Below are 17975 nucleotides of genomic sequence, written 5' to 3'. Positions count from 1 at the left end.
TTTCTCTCTCAGCTTTTGTTTGCCAATTGCTTTCCTTTTTATATTTTCTTATATATTGTTGGCAAGAATTTGTTTTACGACCGAGTATTTTATTTTATTTATTTGTATTTTATGAATGAAGTAAGGGATGTTCCTATTTTAGCGTCTTTCAAGATTATGAGTAACTTTTACTTGTTGATATGGCAGTATTGATTTCCTGTGCGCCATATTGCAAGGTTTTTTACTGTAGATATTGGTGGGGCTTATGCAGAGAAGAACTGTAATTGTGAATTAGTTATTTGCGTACAGATATGCCGCTTGCTGCCGTTTCATCAGACCCATGGCAACATCTGCGAGTCAAAGAAGAACACGAGGTAATTATTACTTTCCAAAATGAACGTTTTCTCATGTGTATCTAATGGTTAGATCAAGGAAGGAAACAACATATGTTCGTCAGTACACTAGTGTGAGAATTTGGTACGACTTATATGACAAAAATAAATAATTGTTAGATAAGGATATATTTAACGAATTAAATATTCAAGGCCGTTTACTGTATGTGTACAGTACATCTGCAGAAACCTTGAAAAGGGTTGAATGAAGTACGCATACGATCGTAAAAGTATTATCACACCTGTTTACATTGATGATAAAAGAGTGTGCTCTTCTCATTTCTATCGATGTGAACGAATACTCTTTGCCTGTGGTGGTTGGGAGAAAATATCCTATAAGTGAAAATTCATGATATATTTTGTACACGACGTATGAAATATGTATGTATACTAACAAATCAGTCATAGAAATCAGTAGGATAAACAGGATAGGAGCAGCCCAAGAACCCTTCTCTCCCAGAGACGTCTGTAACTGTCGGTCCTTTCTAATTTATTACCGTCTAAATTAAATTAGATGCATGAAATATTTAATTTTTACCCAGCGGTCACTTTCCAGGGGGGGGGCGTGGCTCTTTTCTAGGCTCCATGGTCACATCCTACACCCTCGATTTCAGCCACATTTCAAATATTTTCGTCAAAATATAAGTTTCTTCTAAGAAAAGTGTTTCATAATAGCGCAAAAGGTAATTTTTTCACATCTACGTGCTACGAAACTTAACATTTTTGGTAATATTAAAATTCCTTACGTAAGTAATGTCAAAAGTTTTTGAGGGATTCATGTCACAGCCGCACCTCTACACCTTTTTCTTTTTATTCTTATGATTGACTTCTGGAATGGGATGGGAACGGAAGGGGAGGGTAGTATTCTGTGGAAATAGACAACAAAGATATTTAACATACGACTTAACTTCGACCCGCAGTTCAGTGCCTGGCCTTGGGATAAAGAGGTAAGTTACGTTCTGAGGTTTAATTTTTGGTAAAGATAGTGTTCGGCAGGTGGCTCCGTCCAGTTTCTAACATGCCTTCCAAAGGGACTCTATAGAGAAAGGCAGGGCCACGGTAGCGGTAGAAGATGGTAGGTTAATTACCCTAGGCGCGGAGCCCGGAATCGCCGGGAAATTTGGAGCCAGCAATTTTTATGAAATTTCTTGAGGTATACCATGAAAAACTGACTATTACATATATCCATCGGCACAGGTGCAACAAAACTAACATGGCCGCAAGTAGAGTACGGGTGCTACGAAACTAACATGTCCGCAAGTACAGTTCCACTTCGCAACTTCAAACGGCTACATCTCAACTTTAAATGACTGTACAGTCTTAAATACTTGTTTCCGCGCTCCAAAATTTTGTTCTTCAGAATTTGCAACACACAATCTTCATAAAAAAGAAAAAAATCCGTGCGAAAACGAGGGTGTAGGATGTGACCGCGGACCCCTTTTCTACATCTCTTTCCAGATTTCCATGCCTGTGTGAATCTAAATATAGTTTTTTTCCATCCCCTACATGTCCAGAACTAATATATTATCTTCAGTGAACATAGTGGTGAAGGATTGACAGTTGAAAAAAACTTGTCTGTGATAAGCACAAAATAGTTGTTATTAACAATTGTGAACAATGGTAAAAGAGTCACGTTCTGTGTTAATCTGTTATGTTTGTATGAAACATCAAGTGGACAGAGTGCAAATGTTGATACCTGAGGCCACCTTTCTCAGTATCTTTTACCGTGAGAGCATCGGCGGCCCCATCATGCAACAGGTCCCGGCAAATTGCATTACGGGAAGTCCGTAACAGAAACCGCTTGTTTTGTAATGTTTTCACTTTTCACAATTACAGTTACAATTACAATAAGCACGTACCTTGTCGCAAGGATGCTGAAAAAGGTGTCTTCCCAAATACAAATATATCTGGCACCTTATTTCTGACATCTAATCTTAGATTAGACATCGCTACTTTATCCTCAGTTGTCGCGAGAGTTCCGGCATCTTATTGGGGGACTTGTTAGCCACGAGAGGGTGCTTCATACTGCACGAATACGACACCTGTCGGCAGTGATGCCAATCGTAGGGACATGGCCCTACGCATAGGGACTTTTCACTATATTTCGCCCACGTAGGGACAGATTTTGCCAAATGAGGGAAGATGTAGGGACTTTTTTCAATCTTGGAAAATAACATTTTATTGTGCAAAGCTTACTCGCCAGTCAGTTGCACTTTCTTTGCGCTCGGTTTGGAATGAATGGATTAGTTTATCTGGATACTTAGGGAGGAGAAGTAAAAGAAAATACTTAAAAACGGTAAAAGACTTAAGTAACCTCCCTGTAGAATCAATATGTTATAAATTCATTTTTAGACTCAAATGATAGGGAGTTTTATTCTTGACACCACATTTTCTGTGATTTAGAAGTTCATTGGAAAAACAGCACACTTGAACTGAATTTCTTCTGAATTCTAATGCATATGACTGAAGTCAGATTTATATTCATATTAGTTCTTGTTTTTTGCAGTATGTAATTTCCATTGTTATTCTTATGTAGTACCAGTGTGGTATTTAAGAAATTTCCAGAAGGGTGGGGGGGGGGGGGAATTCTACCGACTGTCTAGAGACAGCATGAGGTAATGCTTAGGCTATATATTGTTGAGTGACCCGATAAAATATATATGTAATAATATTAATATAATATACCGGTATATATATTACGCATGTATGTGTGTGTGTATATATATATATATGTATGTATGTATGTTATGTGATTGGTTGATTTGGTGTTTTAAGTCCACATTGATGCACAGTAAGGCTAATCGGGACTGGACCTACAGTTTTAAAGTGGGAACCGAACCACTCTGTTCCTCCACCGGGTATCAAACCTGGGACCACTTTATTACAAGGTGACAATTTTAATTGATAAATGGGGTCACTCCACACTTCGTTTTATGTCACTGAACTTTTTTAAAAAAAGCTTTGAACAAAACATATTTTTAATAATTGATGAAAAATTGCCGATGTAAATTTGTATCTTGACAGAAAGAAATGGACAAATCCACTTTATGATCAGAACAGTTAATCGGTACTTTGCCTACAGTTTTTAAAGTGAGATTTTGACACGCACCGCCAGAAATCTAGTCTGGGACCTAACTTTTGGGGTTCTCAATCAAACTTGGGCATAACTTTTGGGGGGAGGCAGAATCAAAAAGTTTTGTAACACATAAAAATAGCACCCAAAGCTACTTTGCTAATTTACAGTTACACTTGCGAAATCATAAAAATTACTTTAACTTGCATCTCAGAACCGGAGCTTAACACAAGTTCTATTAGCTTGTTAATTCTGAAAATTTGTTAGGTGGGCAATGAAAGGTAATGTAGCGGCCACATAATTTTACAATGTAACCAAAAAAGTTCTTTCCGTTTTTAACATCCCATTAATCATGCACTCACAGAGAGGATACGAAATGACGCACGTTGCTGCCAAACGATCGGGAGTTTGTCTGACCATCGACTGTCAGTAATACAGGCACACACAGCAGTCATAGCTCGTCCAGTGTTGAAGAGAAATGGAGGTATTGAAGCATCTTGTTCGCGTGTGTTTGTTGTATGATTTTAAAGTGGGTCTGTCAGCTGCCGCATCAAGTCGCCGCTTTTGCCAGGCATTTGGGGAGAATGCCGTGAACGAACGCACTGCCAGGTATTGGTTCCAGAAATTCCATTCGGGAGATGTGAGCCTTTCGGATGAACTTTGCAGTGGACGACCACAAGTGTTGGATGACGAGGCCCTGAAAGCAGCCATCGAGGAGGACAGTGGTCTAACGTGTGATGAACTTGCAGAAAGGTTTCATGTTTCCGATGAAACAGTCAGACTGCACCTGCATTGGATAGGGAAGTCATACAAGTTAAGCGAGTGGGTACCCCACACATTGTCGGCAGCCAACAAGGAACAACAAGTGACAGCCTGTTTGTCCTTGCTCACTCGGCACCTGAACACACCCATTTGATCGCTTGCTCACTGGTGACGAAAAGTGGGTCCTCTACGACACTCCCAAGCATACCAGACATTGGTTGTCGCCACGTGACCCTGTTCCTCACACCTCAAGACCACCTCTGCACTCACGAAAGGTTATGCTCTCTGTATGGTGGAATTGTCGGCACGTGGTGCATTACGAGCTCCTTCCACCTGGTCAGACCATCACTGCTGACCTCTACTCTCAGCAGTTGCAAAAGGTGCACTGTGCATTGCGGCAGAAGGAGTGAGCATTGGTGAATGGCAAGGGTGTGCTGTTCCTGCATGACAATACCAAGCCACATGTGGCAAAGAGGACCTGGGAGACACTGTGTCATCCGCCATATTCACTGGACCTTGCACCAACAGATTACCACCTGTTTCATTCCCTCGACAAACCACCTCCGTGGGAGATCCTTCGCAAATGAGGGAGACCTGCGGAACACACTCACGGACTTCTTTGCATCCAAGACTGCCGAGTTTTATCACCAGGGTATTGTGCAGCTGCAGGAACGTTGGCAAAAGGTGTTGGATGCTGATGGAGATTACTTCGAAACCTAAAGGTACATACCGTTTACTGTATTGATCTTTGTTTATCACTGCTCTAGAACGGCAAGAACTTTTTTGGTTACCTTGTACATTTGTTAAATCTTTCATGGGCAACAAACAAAGAAACTCAACACTTTACTACTACCTCCTCCTTGTGTAGATTCATTTGCAAATTTTCAAAACGGATCCTTTGACCAACACAGCCTTCACTGCCACCAGCTTTTTTCAGATTTCGTTCATTTTGAAGGCAGATTCCCGATATACCAGAGTCTGGAACTTGTAAGGCTCACTTTTTCCACTAACATTCTAGCTTCACAAAGAAATCTAACTCATTATTTACAAAAAAGCACACTGTTCTTTAAAAAATGACTTCGTAAAGGGCTATCGTGCTTGTGTCAAAAATTCCATGTAGGGTAGCTTCGTGTACTATTGTTCCACTCATACAAATTGAGACGTTCTGAGGTGACAAGTTCGAGTCATGTGACAACTAAATTGTAACTTTCATATGCTAGCAAATTCAGTGGACAAAGAAAAGGAAAGGGGGGGGGGGTAATCTTCAACCCTGGCCACTTGTTTGATAGTTCCAGGAATAGAGCAGCACTTAAGGCCCCCCCCCCTAACACCATTCCCGGGTCTCTGGCATTCTGTGCCATTGCTCTACCACTGAGCTACCGAGCCAGCCTGGCTTCGCCTGATTTTTCACTTCCGCTGTTTTATTTGTGTGGAATCGTCTCTGCCAGTGCTACTGCAACGGGATCTGTTGCCTTTGAAACACAGTAGTGGTCGATGTTGCCTCTTTCCTCCCAGCATAGATATACTACTTCATTTAATTAGGCACACACAGGAGATGTACTATGTAGATGTACTGCATTTTTTGCTGAAAGATCTATCTAGTACATCTCCTGTGTGTGCCTAATTTAATGAAGTAGCATCTCTATGCTGGGAGGAAAGAGACAATGTCGACGTCTACTGTGTTTCAAAGGCAACAGATCCCGTTGCAACACTGGCAGAGACTATTCCAGACAGGTAAAACAGCGGAAGCGAAAAATCAGGCGAAGCCAGGCTGGCTCTGTAGCTCAGTGGTAGAGCAATGGCACAGAATGCCATCCACCTGGGTTCGAGTCCTGGCCGAGCCTGCATTTTTTGCTGAAAGTTCTACGTAGTACATCTCCTGTGTGTGTAATTTAATGAATTATTATTATGTGTATATAATGCAATTGGGAAAATGAGCAATCTTTTGATCAACTAAGTCGACCTGGACATTGTTTGTTTGTTTACCACTTTTTCAAGTGTTGTGGGTCAGATTCTTTGTTTAACCTAATTTGTTGTTGTTTTCGCATGCAAAAAGGAAGAATAACATATCAATTTATGATTGATGCAGCATGTTTTTTGATTTTCTATAAGTGTGTTAAACACAATTATGCTACAGACTTACAAAACATGTTCATTACAAATTCCACCTGCTTTACCAGAGATTTATTGTAGTTGTTTTATGTGATTTCTTCATTGCATTTACAGTTGTATAGATAAGAATTTATCATAAGCAATATATTGAAACAGTAAAATACTTTCTAATAAGAACCAATTCATTACAATTGACCAATCTGTTCCGATACAGTGTCTAAAATCTCATATTGGCTATCGGAACCAATTGTAAAAATTTCCAGCTGGGTTATAATTCAGACTCGTGAAATAATTTTGCTTGTGGATAATATTTAACCAGGACATGTCCTTGCACCCTGGCAGATAGTGCATGCCCTCCTGGTTTAATGTTGCATATACTCATACATGTTAAGTCTCAGAAACCTCTGGCTGAGTACGACGATTGGCAGACCAAAGATTGATCAACCTGGTGCCGAGTTGCTGCGAGAGATATTTTTGCATTTTCAGTAAAGCCCTTTGCCGTTTCTCTCACACCAGGGATTGTTGCTTGATTTTGCAAATGATGGACTTGGTCATCCAATAAATTCTACATCTTCTAGGCTTTGAATGCAAGCAAGCAAGGAACTTAACTTTGTTTCCTACACTGGGGTGTAGACTTGCCTGTCATAACCACTCACTATTCACTTAGTTTCTACTGGCTTTCTCGTGAATCAGTGTTATTTCAGCAATTAATACCTATTTTGATCATCGATCTTATTCTGGTGGTGGATAGTGGTTGTGCCACTTTGTTTGTTATGGTTTTTTTTATTTGCAATTTTTTTGTTAATTTTAATGTATTTTAGCCACAGCATGCACTGTTTAAAGTAGCAGTTTGTCACCTGTTTTGAATGGTTTACATGGATTAGTGTGTGTTGGGTTTATTTACTGAAGACACATTTCCCATCTTGTTACCATCAATATCAAGATACACCAACAACTGGAAGGGTTCAGTTGCTAATGTTTATCAAATGTTGCTTGTCCTTGTGACTGTATTCATATTGGAACAGATATCTCTGTTGTCAGGAGTATAGCATGCTGCAGTGTCACTGTAGCTTTTAGTACCCCTGCATGGTTTGGAATATTCCATGCCTCTGTAGGGAGAAATGTTTAATATTTTAAATCCATTGTAATGTTTTGTGAAATGAAAGTATTATGGCTGTGAAACAGTTTTATTTTGAAGAATGTTGGAAGACCAGGGCTCAGTGTACACACTGTATATTAATTGAATAGAAAAAAAAACTGGAATTGTTTGTGAAACAATGCTGTGTTTTACTTTCAGAAATATTGTCATTGAGATACTTGATCTAATGTTTTAACAACTTACAGTTACATGATGACATAGAGTAGGTTAGGTTACTTCACTTCAGTCTAATTACATATGTTTCATCTCTGATTATATGAAAATGTGGTGAGTGGCCAGAAATGAAGATGAATTTGTTAAGGGGAGGAGTTACAGTTTCGCACCAGTGTGCATTTATTTCAATATCATCCGAATGGTTACTACTACTACTACTAAAAAAAATAAAAAAAATGCATATGCAAGAGCATGAATTTCTCCCCATGTTGCAAGTGGAAGCTATTTTTTATGTTGATTATTAAGCTAGACAGGATGTTTGAAAAATATGATGAATGAGAATTTTCAGAATCTGGGGAATCAACTTCAACATCAAGTTACGACTAATCAAATAGAAGTTTCGACTTTTTCATTGGTCAAATGCATCTTCAAACTGCCCTTTTTCAGTTGATGTATTTTTCTATGCCATCGGAATTTTGCTGAGAAAAGAAATCAAATAATACTCCCATAAGCGCAATGCATTTCTCCTTGCCTCGTACGGCTATCCTGGCAGTGTTGCCAAACCTGATGCATATAATAGAGCTAAATTTCACCTTAAATGGAGTTAAAACTTAACTTTCAAGGAGCTAGATTTATGAAGGCTGGATAGCATAATTTTAGTTGTCAAAGAGGTGATGAAAATTTATTCTTAGTTTTGACCATCTAGAACCAGCAGCATCGCCCATCTCAATAATCCATCGATGGTCGTATGAAGTAAAAAATAAAGGAATCTCGGATAACCATATTATGTCATTCACGTCAAACACGGCGCTATATAAAAGTAGCTGTGAAGGTAAGAGGGGGTGGGGTGATGCAGCCAATATAACTAGTGATGCCATCATAGTGGGGCACGGGGGTGGGTGCCCCAGTTCACAGCCGAAGGAGTGCACAAAAGAGCCAGATCTTGCTCCTAGTGAGCTAAGTTGGCAACATTGTCATGGAGGATAGAGCCTTGTCGGAAATGTTCCTCATGCTCTTAAGTGGTATGTCAGGTTAGTTACAGTTTTAGTTGCTATAGTACTTTTTTCTCTTTGACACACAAGGACTCAACTTCACTGAATTATACTTCAGGACCAACACAATGGAGGTTTTTATATTTATGACTTAAAGCAACATGTCAAGGAATGTGAGTTGGCGAGACTGGTTTCTAAAGTTGATTTAAGTTCTCCAGTTTCCATATATGAATCTCTTTCTTTTCTACGGGAATGTATTGTCGCTGCATTATATATGGAGTTTGTAAAATGCATGGTCTTTGCAGGGAAATGTGGAATTGATGGACGTAACTATTAGATGCAAGAATTTTGCTAAGTTTTTCAGGGTGTACACTTGATTACTGGTTGTAAAGTTTCTATGATGCACCATTTACTGTATCCTTGTATTTTGTATTTACTAACAGATGTTTCTTTCACCTATGCATGTTATGCAGATGCGTGCGTATGAAGTACCTTCATACGCCACGGATTTGAGTCCTGAAGGTTTTTAAGAAGTTTTCTGAAATTTGGTTATCCATATTTTCTGTAGTGATAGTCTGTAGTAGTAGTAGTAGTAGTAGTACATTGTGTATCACTCTTTTGTTTCTAATGTAGCAAATATATTAGCTTATGTGCCAATAAAGAACTCCCTATACCACATGCCAGCAAAGACATAAAATGACATTAGCTTAAACAGTGCTTTTCCACGGTCAAGTCGTCCATGGAGGAGCGACAGTGAGAGTGCGTCTGCCGACAAACTGCATGCAACATCCGTGTAACTGGAACCACTAGCTATGTAAAGAAATAAGCTTGTACAATTACATTGCAGTTACTATGAAAATGAGCAAGTACCTTGTTACAAGAGGTGTTGGAAATGTTGTCCTCCTGCATCCACACAATTATGGCATCTTTTTTGGAAATTTTCACTAACACGTATCAGTTTCTCTTCTGAAATTGCTTCAATTTCTGTCCTGATGTTTTCTTTCAATTCTTCTAATTTATGGCTCCAGGTTTAAAAGCTTGGTAGCTCATCACGCAGATGTCATGGAAATGTCTTGTTTCTTGTGCAAAGCACAGGAGGGGTTTTTGAGGAATATGTTCGAATCGTTCTCCAACATCTTCTAGTTTCTCCTCAGTAAGCACATGCTGTTTCACCCTTTGCTTCTTATCAAGAACAGACTCTGTTTTCCTAAATTTGTTTACAAGTTTTAGAACATTGTCTCTGCGTGGAACAGAAACATCTGGAAATTCTGCTGCAAAGCGCCTTCTCCCTACAAAAATTTGCTAGGGTAATTGCATGTCAAATCAACCAAGAAAAAATAAATTTTGGAATTTGATTCCATGGATTTGACTAATTTTTGGTATACACGTTTCTTATAATCTGAAATATAGAAAATATTTAATTTTTCATGTTGCCTTTTTTTGAGTTATTGAATTTTGAAAATGCCCAAAAACCACTCACCGCTGAAACTTTAAATACAATTTGCAAGAGACCTGTTTCAACTACATGTCTGGGCATGGTTTCATTTTAAAGTTTATGAAGAGGGCTTTTATTTGATATACAACATGATTAGTTTTTTTTTTTGTGAAAAACAAATTTTGAAAGTAGATTCAAAATTTTATTTTTTAATTTCCAAAAACGAAATTTTCAAAAATTGTACACACATATTGGTACAAATCCTCTGAAGGTTCAGTCAAAATTTCAAGGTGGTATCTCTTTGGTATCATATGAAAAGTGAATTCCTTTCAAGACTATGAGATGATTTAAGTTAACCTATTTTACATACTTTACCACATTATAAATACAGAAGCATACATACCAAGAAACTGCTTAGTGATACAGAAAAGTATTTCTGTGATAAAATGCATGATGCTTGTGTCATCTCCTCTTGCTTCAGCTGGTATGTTCTCAGGGCCGGATTTTCCTCTTTGCCACCCTTAGGCCAAACAAGCCCTGCCGCTCCCATCTGAGGAACATCTGTAGAATTGACAGAACAAACACTGGGCTCAACAACGGCATTTTCTTCACTTTTTTTCTGATTACACTTCTGTGTAAAAAAAAGAACTGATTTTCGGAACCTTCTTCAGAAATGCTTCCTGTTTTTCATCTTTCTCCGCTTTTCTCTTTTTGTATTGTGACCCACTGAGTCTTACTCTTTGATCACTCATAATGAGCGTAATGACATTTTAAACTTACCCCAACAAACGCACGTCTGACACTGACACACGCAAGATGCAACACAGCACCTACTACTTGAATAATACAATGCGAAACCCTTTTAATAATGCTTGCGCCAACAGTTTAGTTCTCAACAATTCAACGTGAATCGCATGCTTTTGATATGCGGCACAATACTGTACATTCGAAACAACAACGTCGGTAGTTAAAACAAAAAGTTAGTAAACTAGTTCCAAGCCCTGCTAGCCTATCTCACTTAAGAAATATTCTTCTTTGACTTAATACAACTACATTGTCATTCCATTCATGTGTCCAGAGGGAAAAAAAAAGACAATCCTATAATTAGGTATTCCTTATAAATTTAAAACAAACATTCGTGCCACCCCTACCAAAGTGCCGCTCTAGGCCCGGGCCTATGAGGCCTATTGGGAAATCAGGGCCTGTATGTTCTACCGGGGGCTGTTACAGGGTCCACTTTGCAAAGGACTGCGTGACTTGGGATTTTAATTGATTGGATTGATTTGTTGTTTTAAGTCCACTTTATGCACAGTAAGGCTTATTGGGACTGGGCCTACAGTTTAAAGTGGGATCTGAACCACTATGTGCCTCCATCGGGAATCGAACCTGGGACCCCTTGATTACAAGGCGACAACGCTACCACTGTGCCATCAGGGAGGCCTCTTGGGATTTTAAGAACATCTGGTCACCTTGGATAACTAAATAACTGTGCTGGACCACAAGGATGCAAGAAAGACACCTGCACTTCATATTCTACATCATCTTTCGAAAGTACACATCCCACCCACCAATTGGCATCACGCACATGCTACAAAACCTGTGATGTGTTCAAAGGGTACATTTTCAACATCTGCATTAACTTGAACACAATGTACCAAAGTTTCTTCGGATGCAGAAAACAGTCTCCACTTTTTCTGTGCTTACTGGTATGAATGCATGAAACTTGTGAGTCCCTGTTAACAGCTACAGCTTCAACAAACCCTGTCTGTAAAAATCAATCTTCTTCCAAATATTTGTCATTTATCACATAAAAGAAAGTTATTGATGGAATGTTTTCCTTTCCCCACTCAAATAGCTGGAGTGGTGTCATGATTTGGTTTGAAAGAGGATTCTGGAGACTAGCTTTGGCTGCCAGCCTCTTTACTGTCCCTCCAACACCATCACACACTCCCTCACCAAAAGAGATCAAAGAGGCATTCAAGTAGCTGAACCCTGTATCAACATATATTCTGAATCTTGGTTACTGCAACTAGGACCAGCATTATCATCTGGCCCTGAAGGACCAATAGCCTGCTTTTCCTTCCCCAACTGCAGTCTATAGGAAGTGCAAATTTTCATGTTTTCTACAATTTCATAATTTAAAGAAATCATCCAAGCCGCCACATTCCTCAGATCTTTACTGCACCAGTGTCTCTTTTTCTTCAAAGGATTACAACAGTAAATGGACCCCTTCTTGCCACCCATATCAAGATTTTTTAAAAAAATGTAGACACTAATAAAGCAAGTTTCAGCACGGAAATTAACTGAGATTTACACACACTGACAGCTACACCATAACTGATCCAGTTGGACAAAGAAGCATAGGAGAGCAGGAATAAACAAGTCACTGCAGGAAAGGAATGACTCACACTTGAGCTTTATCTGTCTCTCACTCATGATACCAAAGAGATACCACCTTGAAATTTTGTAGATGTGTACTAATATGTGTACAATCTTTGAAAATGTTTTTTTTGGAAATTGTAAAATAAAATTTTGAATCAACTTTCAAAATTTGTTTTTTGCAAAGAAACCAAGCATATTGTATATCAATTGAAAGCCCTCTTCGTAAGCTCTAAAATGAAACCATGCCCAGCCATGTAGTTGAAACAGGTCTCTTGCAAATTGTATTTAAAGTTTCAGCGATGAGCGGTTTTTGGGCAGTTTTGTCAATTTTCGAATTTCAATAACTCAAAAACCGGCAACATGAAAAAAAATAATAAAGAAATATTTTCTATATTTCAGATGATAGGAAATATGTATACCAAAATTTAGCCAAATCCATTACATCAAAGGTTTATGCATTGGTTGATTTGACATGGACTAACCCTGGTAATAATGTAAGAGTCATACATAAAAAATCATTGTTTTAAAATGTATGAATAGCGTAGCATTATTAGAGTGCAGATTAGTACCAGTAATACATAACACTTGTTAACACCTTAATACTTCACAAATAACTGCAAACTGGACACCAGCTATCTGGATACTGAAGCACTGACACATCCAGGGCACAGATCAACATACAGCTGTGGGTCTAAATGCTGGTAGACACAGGGGCATAATGGGACTCATGGGGCCTCCGGGGCAGACTACTCAACCCCCCCCCCCCAGTTACTGCTATGATAGTGGTATTAATACAAAAAGAAATGCCTAATTTTAGCATATGGGGTGTAATTCTCTTTATTATGATTAACCTCTTGTTTACCAGGTTCCTCGATTGAGATACTTACCGGTAAACCCTCGGTCTTGCATTAATTGGTGTTCCAAAAAAAAGGTGGGAAAATGGCAGCTTCTTTTGTCGGCTTTTTTTGAACCAAAAAAAGCATTGCGACAAACAAAAGGTCGGAATTTTGTTCCACTACAATAATGCACTTGAACTCGATTTGGGAATAGGTCGCTGGTCAGTAGCAGGAGGTTGGCAAGTACTTTCAGTTTTGGCAAAGGGGGTGAGTAAGGGGTGGAGGAAGTTGGCGTGTAACAAAGGATCAGAGTGTAGGTGGAAAGAGAAATCATTATACCCAAATACAGGTGTTCGTTACGTGACTGCAATGTGACCGGCAATATCCAAACATAGACTGATAACACACTTCTAAGGAGTTCTGAGTCACTCACAATCGTGGTTGTGCAGCGAAAAGTTCTTGTAGAAAATGGCTGTGCATTGACAAGTTTCAGTGGTGCACTGAGTCAGTGGCACACAGACATGTCGTTTGGGGGTTACAAGTCATGTTCTATTGCTCATATGATAATAGTGCAATTATTTTCTTGTTCCTGACATGCATGCAATCATTTCCATGTGTATTTTGAGAATGTCCTGTACTTTGTTGTCCAATGAGGGGCATTTTTTTTCAGAAATTTTGGAATTTTCTGGTTCCTCCCCTCCCCCCACATCCATACATACATTCAATGTGCATAAATTGTATGTAGTCCGAATCTATGGTTCATTATGCGTATAATGGTACTTCATTCGTCTATCTAGGGCAATTAGCCTCCGATCTACAGTCATCTAAATTAAACTCTGCATTTTGCTAAAAATTGGCCCGGTAACATCATGCTTACTTGGCAAAATGGGCTCTGTAATCAAAAGGTTAAAGATGTGTTTGTTTTCCTAAATGCTAGAGAGGAATATTACAAAATAACAAATAAAATAGATACGGTGAAATACATTATTTAATCTTTAAACAATTAAGGTTAATGATTAATTACAATATTATCATTTATGCAAAAGCATCAAAATACTTTGTTAAACTTGATTTTTCTGTCTCTGTCTTGAGAGTTAACTATGAATATGGGCCTAAGTTACATGAAACACACACCAGGATAACTGGAAGTCAATGAACTATATTGTATCACGAGAAGATGAGCTTCACATTATTCATGTCCTTCATCTTATGTTTAGAGGAACTTCTGATACTATGTATGATTGAAATAAAGGTTTAGAAATGTTTTAACCATTTTTTTAGGTTCCTTGCGAAGTTCAGTGACCATTGATCTTGACAAAAGAATTTTATATCACTTTCTATGTGTGTACAGCCGGCTGTCTGTAGCCGGCCAGCCTAACAAAAAGTGAGGAAAATCCATTATAGTTACGGCCCTGGTCAGATGTGCTCTCACTGCCCAGCACGTCAGCTGCTGCTACACTTGCTACTTGACCACTGTATTATTGAATTATGATGTGCACAGTAGTATAGATTACAAACATAAGTCTCCCAAGGGAGATTTCACCCTGATATATCAAGTGAAGCCTAACTTGGAAATGAACCAATCAATATCAACATTTCACACAGTATCAGTATGACATATGTCTCAACAACTTTGGTGTGAAATCTCCATAAATATTATTGTGGCAAATGTAATCAAAATATTCACTCATTTTTTTCTAAGTTAATTCTATCAATCATGCATCTACATTTGATGCTATGCTACAAAGAAGTGAAGATCAGTTGTGTGCCGAAATTAACATGTATCAAACATGAGCAAAGATTGAGCTATTGTGAATATTTTGTGAGGTTTGATAATGGCATTCTTAACCTAACCTTTTGATGACAAGATCTAAGTAGAACGTTTTCCTCCCTGATGGCACAGTGCTAGCTAGCATCGTCACCTTGTAATCAAGGGGTCCTGGGTTCGATACCCGGTGGAGGCACATAGTGGTTCGGATCTCACTTTAAACTGTAGGTTCAGTCCCGATTACCCTTACTGTGCATAAAGTGGACAGTCGATCAATCAACCAAGTAGAAAATTCCCAAAGCATCACTTTAATGTGAGTTTAAGTGTTAAGTTTGTGGCATGTAATATTTATTGTGATGGTAAACTAACATAAATATTATGTATCGCTTAAAAGTTTGTGTAAGCCAGCATTAATGTAAGTTCCTAATGCATTTTTTTTAGTGCACAAAAGGAATCACACAACAAGGGGAAAAATATGAGTATTTTTTCAATAGTTAATTCAAACACAAGTTTGTAATGATAATTTTTGCCAACGAACAGGTTCAAACCTACGTATGAAGACCTCTTTCAAGTGCAGAGACTTCTGTCTGAGTTGCTCATTATGGTGCAATGTATCTGTATCCCAGAGCACCCCATGGCTTGATTAGGATATATTGACTTAACCACCATTTGCTACGTATTCATATTTTATGCAACTTTATCTGCCTCTGTAAGTTGATCATGAAGATGAGAGTGATTGATGAGGTGATAAAGTAACAAGGACTGAGAAATGTCTATGATTTGAACCTAGGATGTCTATTTTTGTAGTATATTATCCTAAATACTCAATGCAGTGGCTTGATACCCTAGTGCTGTAGAGAATGAAGTCATGCATTTCTGCATAGTGTAGTGGATAATTCCAGATTACAGCAGTGATGAAAGGTTCAAGACCTTATCCAGGTCTGCCTTTGAAGCTGCATGTTAACAAGGAAATGCCTTCTGCGGTGGTCTAGTCAGTAGGGCATCTGACTGCCATGTGGGAGACCTGGGTTCGATTCCCAGGGTGGATGATAGTTTTTCTGGCCTGGTCCCTGCATAAAGTGGCTCTGGAGCTCACCCAGCATCAAACCAATGGGTACCTGGGGCAACCCTGGTGGGTAAAGGTGGCTGAAGCATTGTGCTGATTCAGTCACCTCCAAAATGGCAAAGATCAAGAATGTGTGGGGCCCTACCCCCACATCTCCTAAATGTGCCTTCATGGCAGAGTGCTATGTACACAGGAAACTTTCCTTTTACATTATTTTTATTACAATGTGATTGCCAACATCAGAGTTTAGATATGTGTGAGACTTGAGGATTGTTCTACAGTATCGGAGGATTCATTAATTTTATTGTCATTATTGCTTGTCAAAAATTAAGTGGGCTGCAGTCTAGGTGGTTTGAATTATGCAAATTACTCAAAATAGACAGCATTCATGGGGCAGATGATGGCCTTTATCCAAAATAAAGGGTCTATTCAATATTAACAAACCATGGAAAAACAAAACTTAGTGCAAGATAATGCACCTATCTATCTCCTGTAGTGACCTGAAACACATGCTCATCCCCCATTGATTTAGGCTGTGCACTACAAAAGTTGTCCTCGCAAAGGTAATTCTGGCTGTTTTGGCATGCTCCCTCCCACTTCTTTAAGCTTTCCCCACATCATGTGAGTTCTTCAGGAGGGTGGATAAGATTAATTTGATTCAAAAGGTAGATTGTTGGAAGATTACAGCCACCTACTGATTTCAACTTGTCTGCCTACTTATTTTTTATTTTTTAACCTTCTAACAATGTAACATTTATCAAGTTTTATCCAAAATCTTGCCCAGCCTCTTGAGAAAGCCACTTGATGCGATGAAAACTCGAGGAAGTAAGGTAAGTGCCAAAACAGTGAACATCACCTTTGGGAGTACATTGGGATATGGTGTGAACTATACTTTATGAAAAGTTGATTTGCCTCAACATGCCTATAACAGCAGTGTGTACTTTTCCACTCTATAATGCACTGCCCAATGTTAGATTGGAAACGGAATTGTGTGAGTTATTCATGGTAACCATTCATGGCATCATGTCAAGGTTTTTGTATCTTAAAGAATCCGAAATGATTATTTCTGGACATGGTAGATCTGAAAGGAAATTACCTACTTCAAGACACCCTGCATTGTGTACCATTGAATGCATAAGTATTACCAGGCAGATTGACCATCACTCTTTTGTTCTATTTTTATATATTTATATCTATTTTCTAAGGAATGGAATTATGGAGAGTTTATCAACTGCTTTTGCAGTGCTTCCTTCAAATTTTGAACTTTGTGTTGTGTAAAACTATGTGACTGGACGTGCAGATGGACAGTTTGCCTTGCAATATTTATCCTTCCCACTCTACATGTGAAAGGTGTAATTTTAGTTCACTGACTTATATTTAGCACATGGCAGGTGTAGTTTGTCTACCTAACATGCTGATATATATTTGTTTTACAGTTAGCAATTTAGACTAGGTGCAGCGAGCATTATGTGATGTGATAGGTGTGTATGTAGTTAGTGTTGCATTTTATATCATAATTAAAGCAATTTAAATTAGCATTGTGGTCTGCCAGTTTTATATGGTTAACAGTTCTTTCTTTTCATTAAATAAATAAGCAGTGTTTATTTTAGTTTGGTGCAGTGTTCTTGTTTTTGGTCAATTAGTAAATAGCCATTTTAAAATATTTTTTCTTCCTTGCTTTCAGCTAATGGAGTGTCCAGGTCCATTTCTGGACTAAGGATTTACTCTGTAGGTACATTGAAATGATTTGTGGGTACCTCTCTTCTATCCTTTCCTCATTTCTTGCAGAATCAAATATATTTTAATTCAGGAAATGATGGTCTTCCTAATAATGTATAAATAGTTATATTGGGACATTGTGCCATA

The 17975-nt window shown here is 38.5% G+C and overlaps 1 protein-coding gene across 2 annotated transcripts in view; it reads left to right on the top strand.

Moving 5' to 3' along the window:
- Positions 1-210: 210 nt before the first annotated feature.
- The window catches only part of S6kII (Ribosomal protein S6 kinase II), a 114727-nt gene continuing 96962 nt past the window's right edge, over positions 211-17975 (top strand). Inside the window, exons 1-2 of one of the 2 annotated variants that reach the window (XM_083124079.1) lie at positions 211-353; positions 17794-17837. In XM_083124079.1, the coding sequence (XP_082980205.1) occupies positions 320-353; positions 17794-17837 (78 nt within the window). In that variant the 5' untranslated portion in view covers positions 211-319. The remainder of the gene's footprint in view (positions 354-17793; positions 17838-17975) is intronic. The other variant, XM_083124080.1, reaches the window with a different exon arrangement.

This window comes from Lepisma saccharinum, chromosome 6, assembly GCF_977018435.1.
Source record: "Lepisma saccharinum chromosome 6, izLepSacc3.1, whole genome shotgun sequence".
NCBI classification, from domain to species: domain Eukaryota; kingdom Metazoa; phylum Arthropoda; class Insecta; order Zygentoma; family Lepismatidae; genus Lepisma; species Lepisma saccharinum.
The sequence above is the reverse complement of the archived record's forward strand: the minus strand, read 5'-3'. Positions and strand labels throughout refer to the sequence as shown.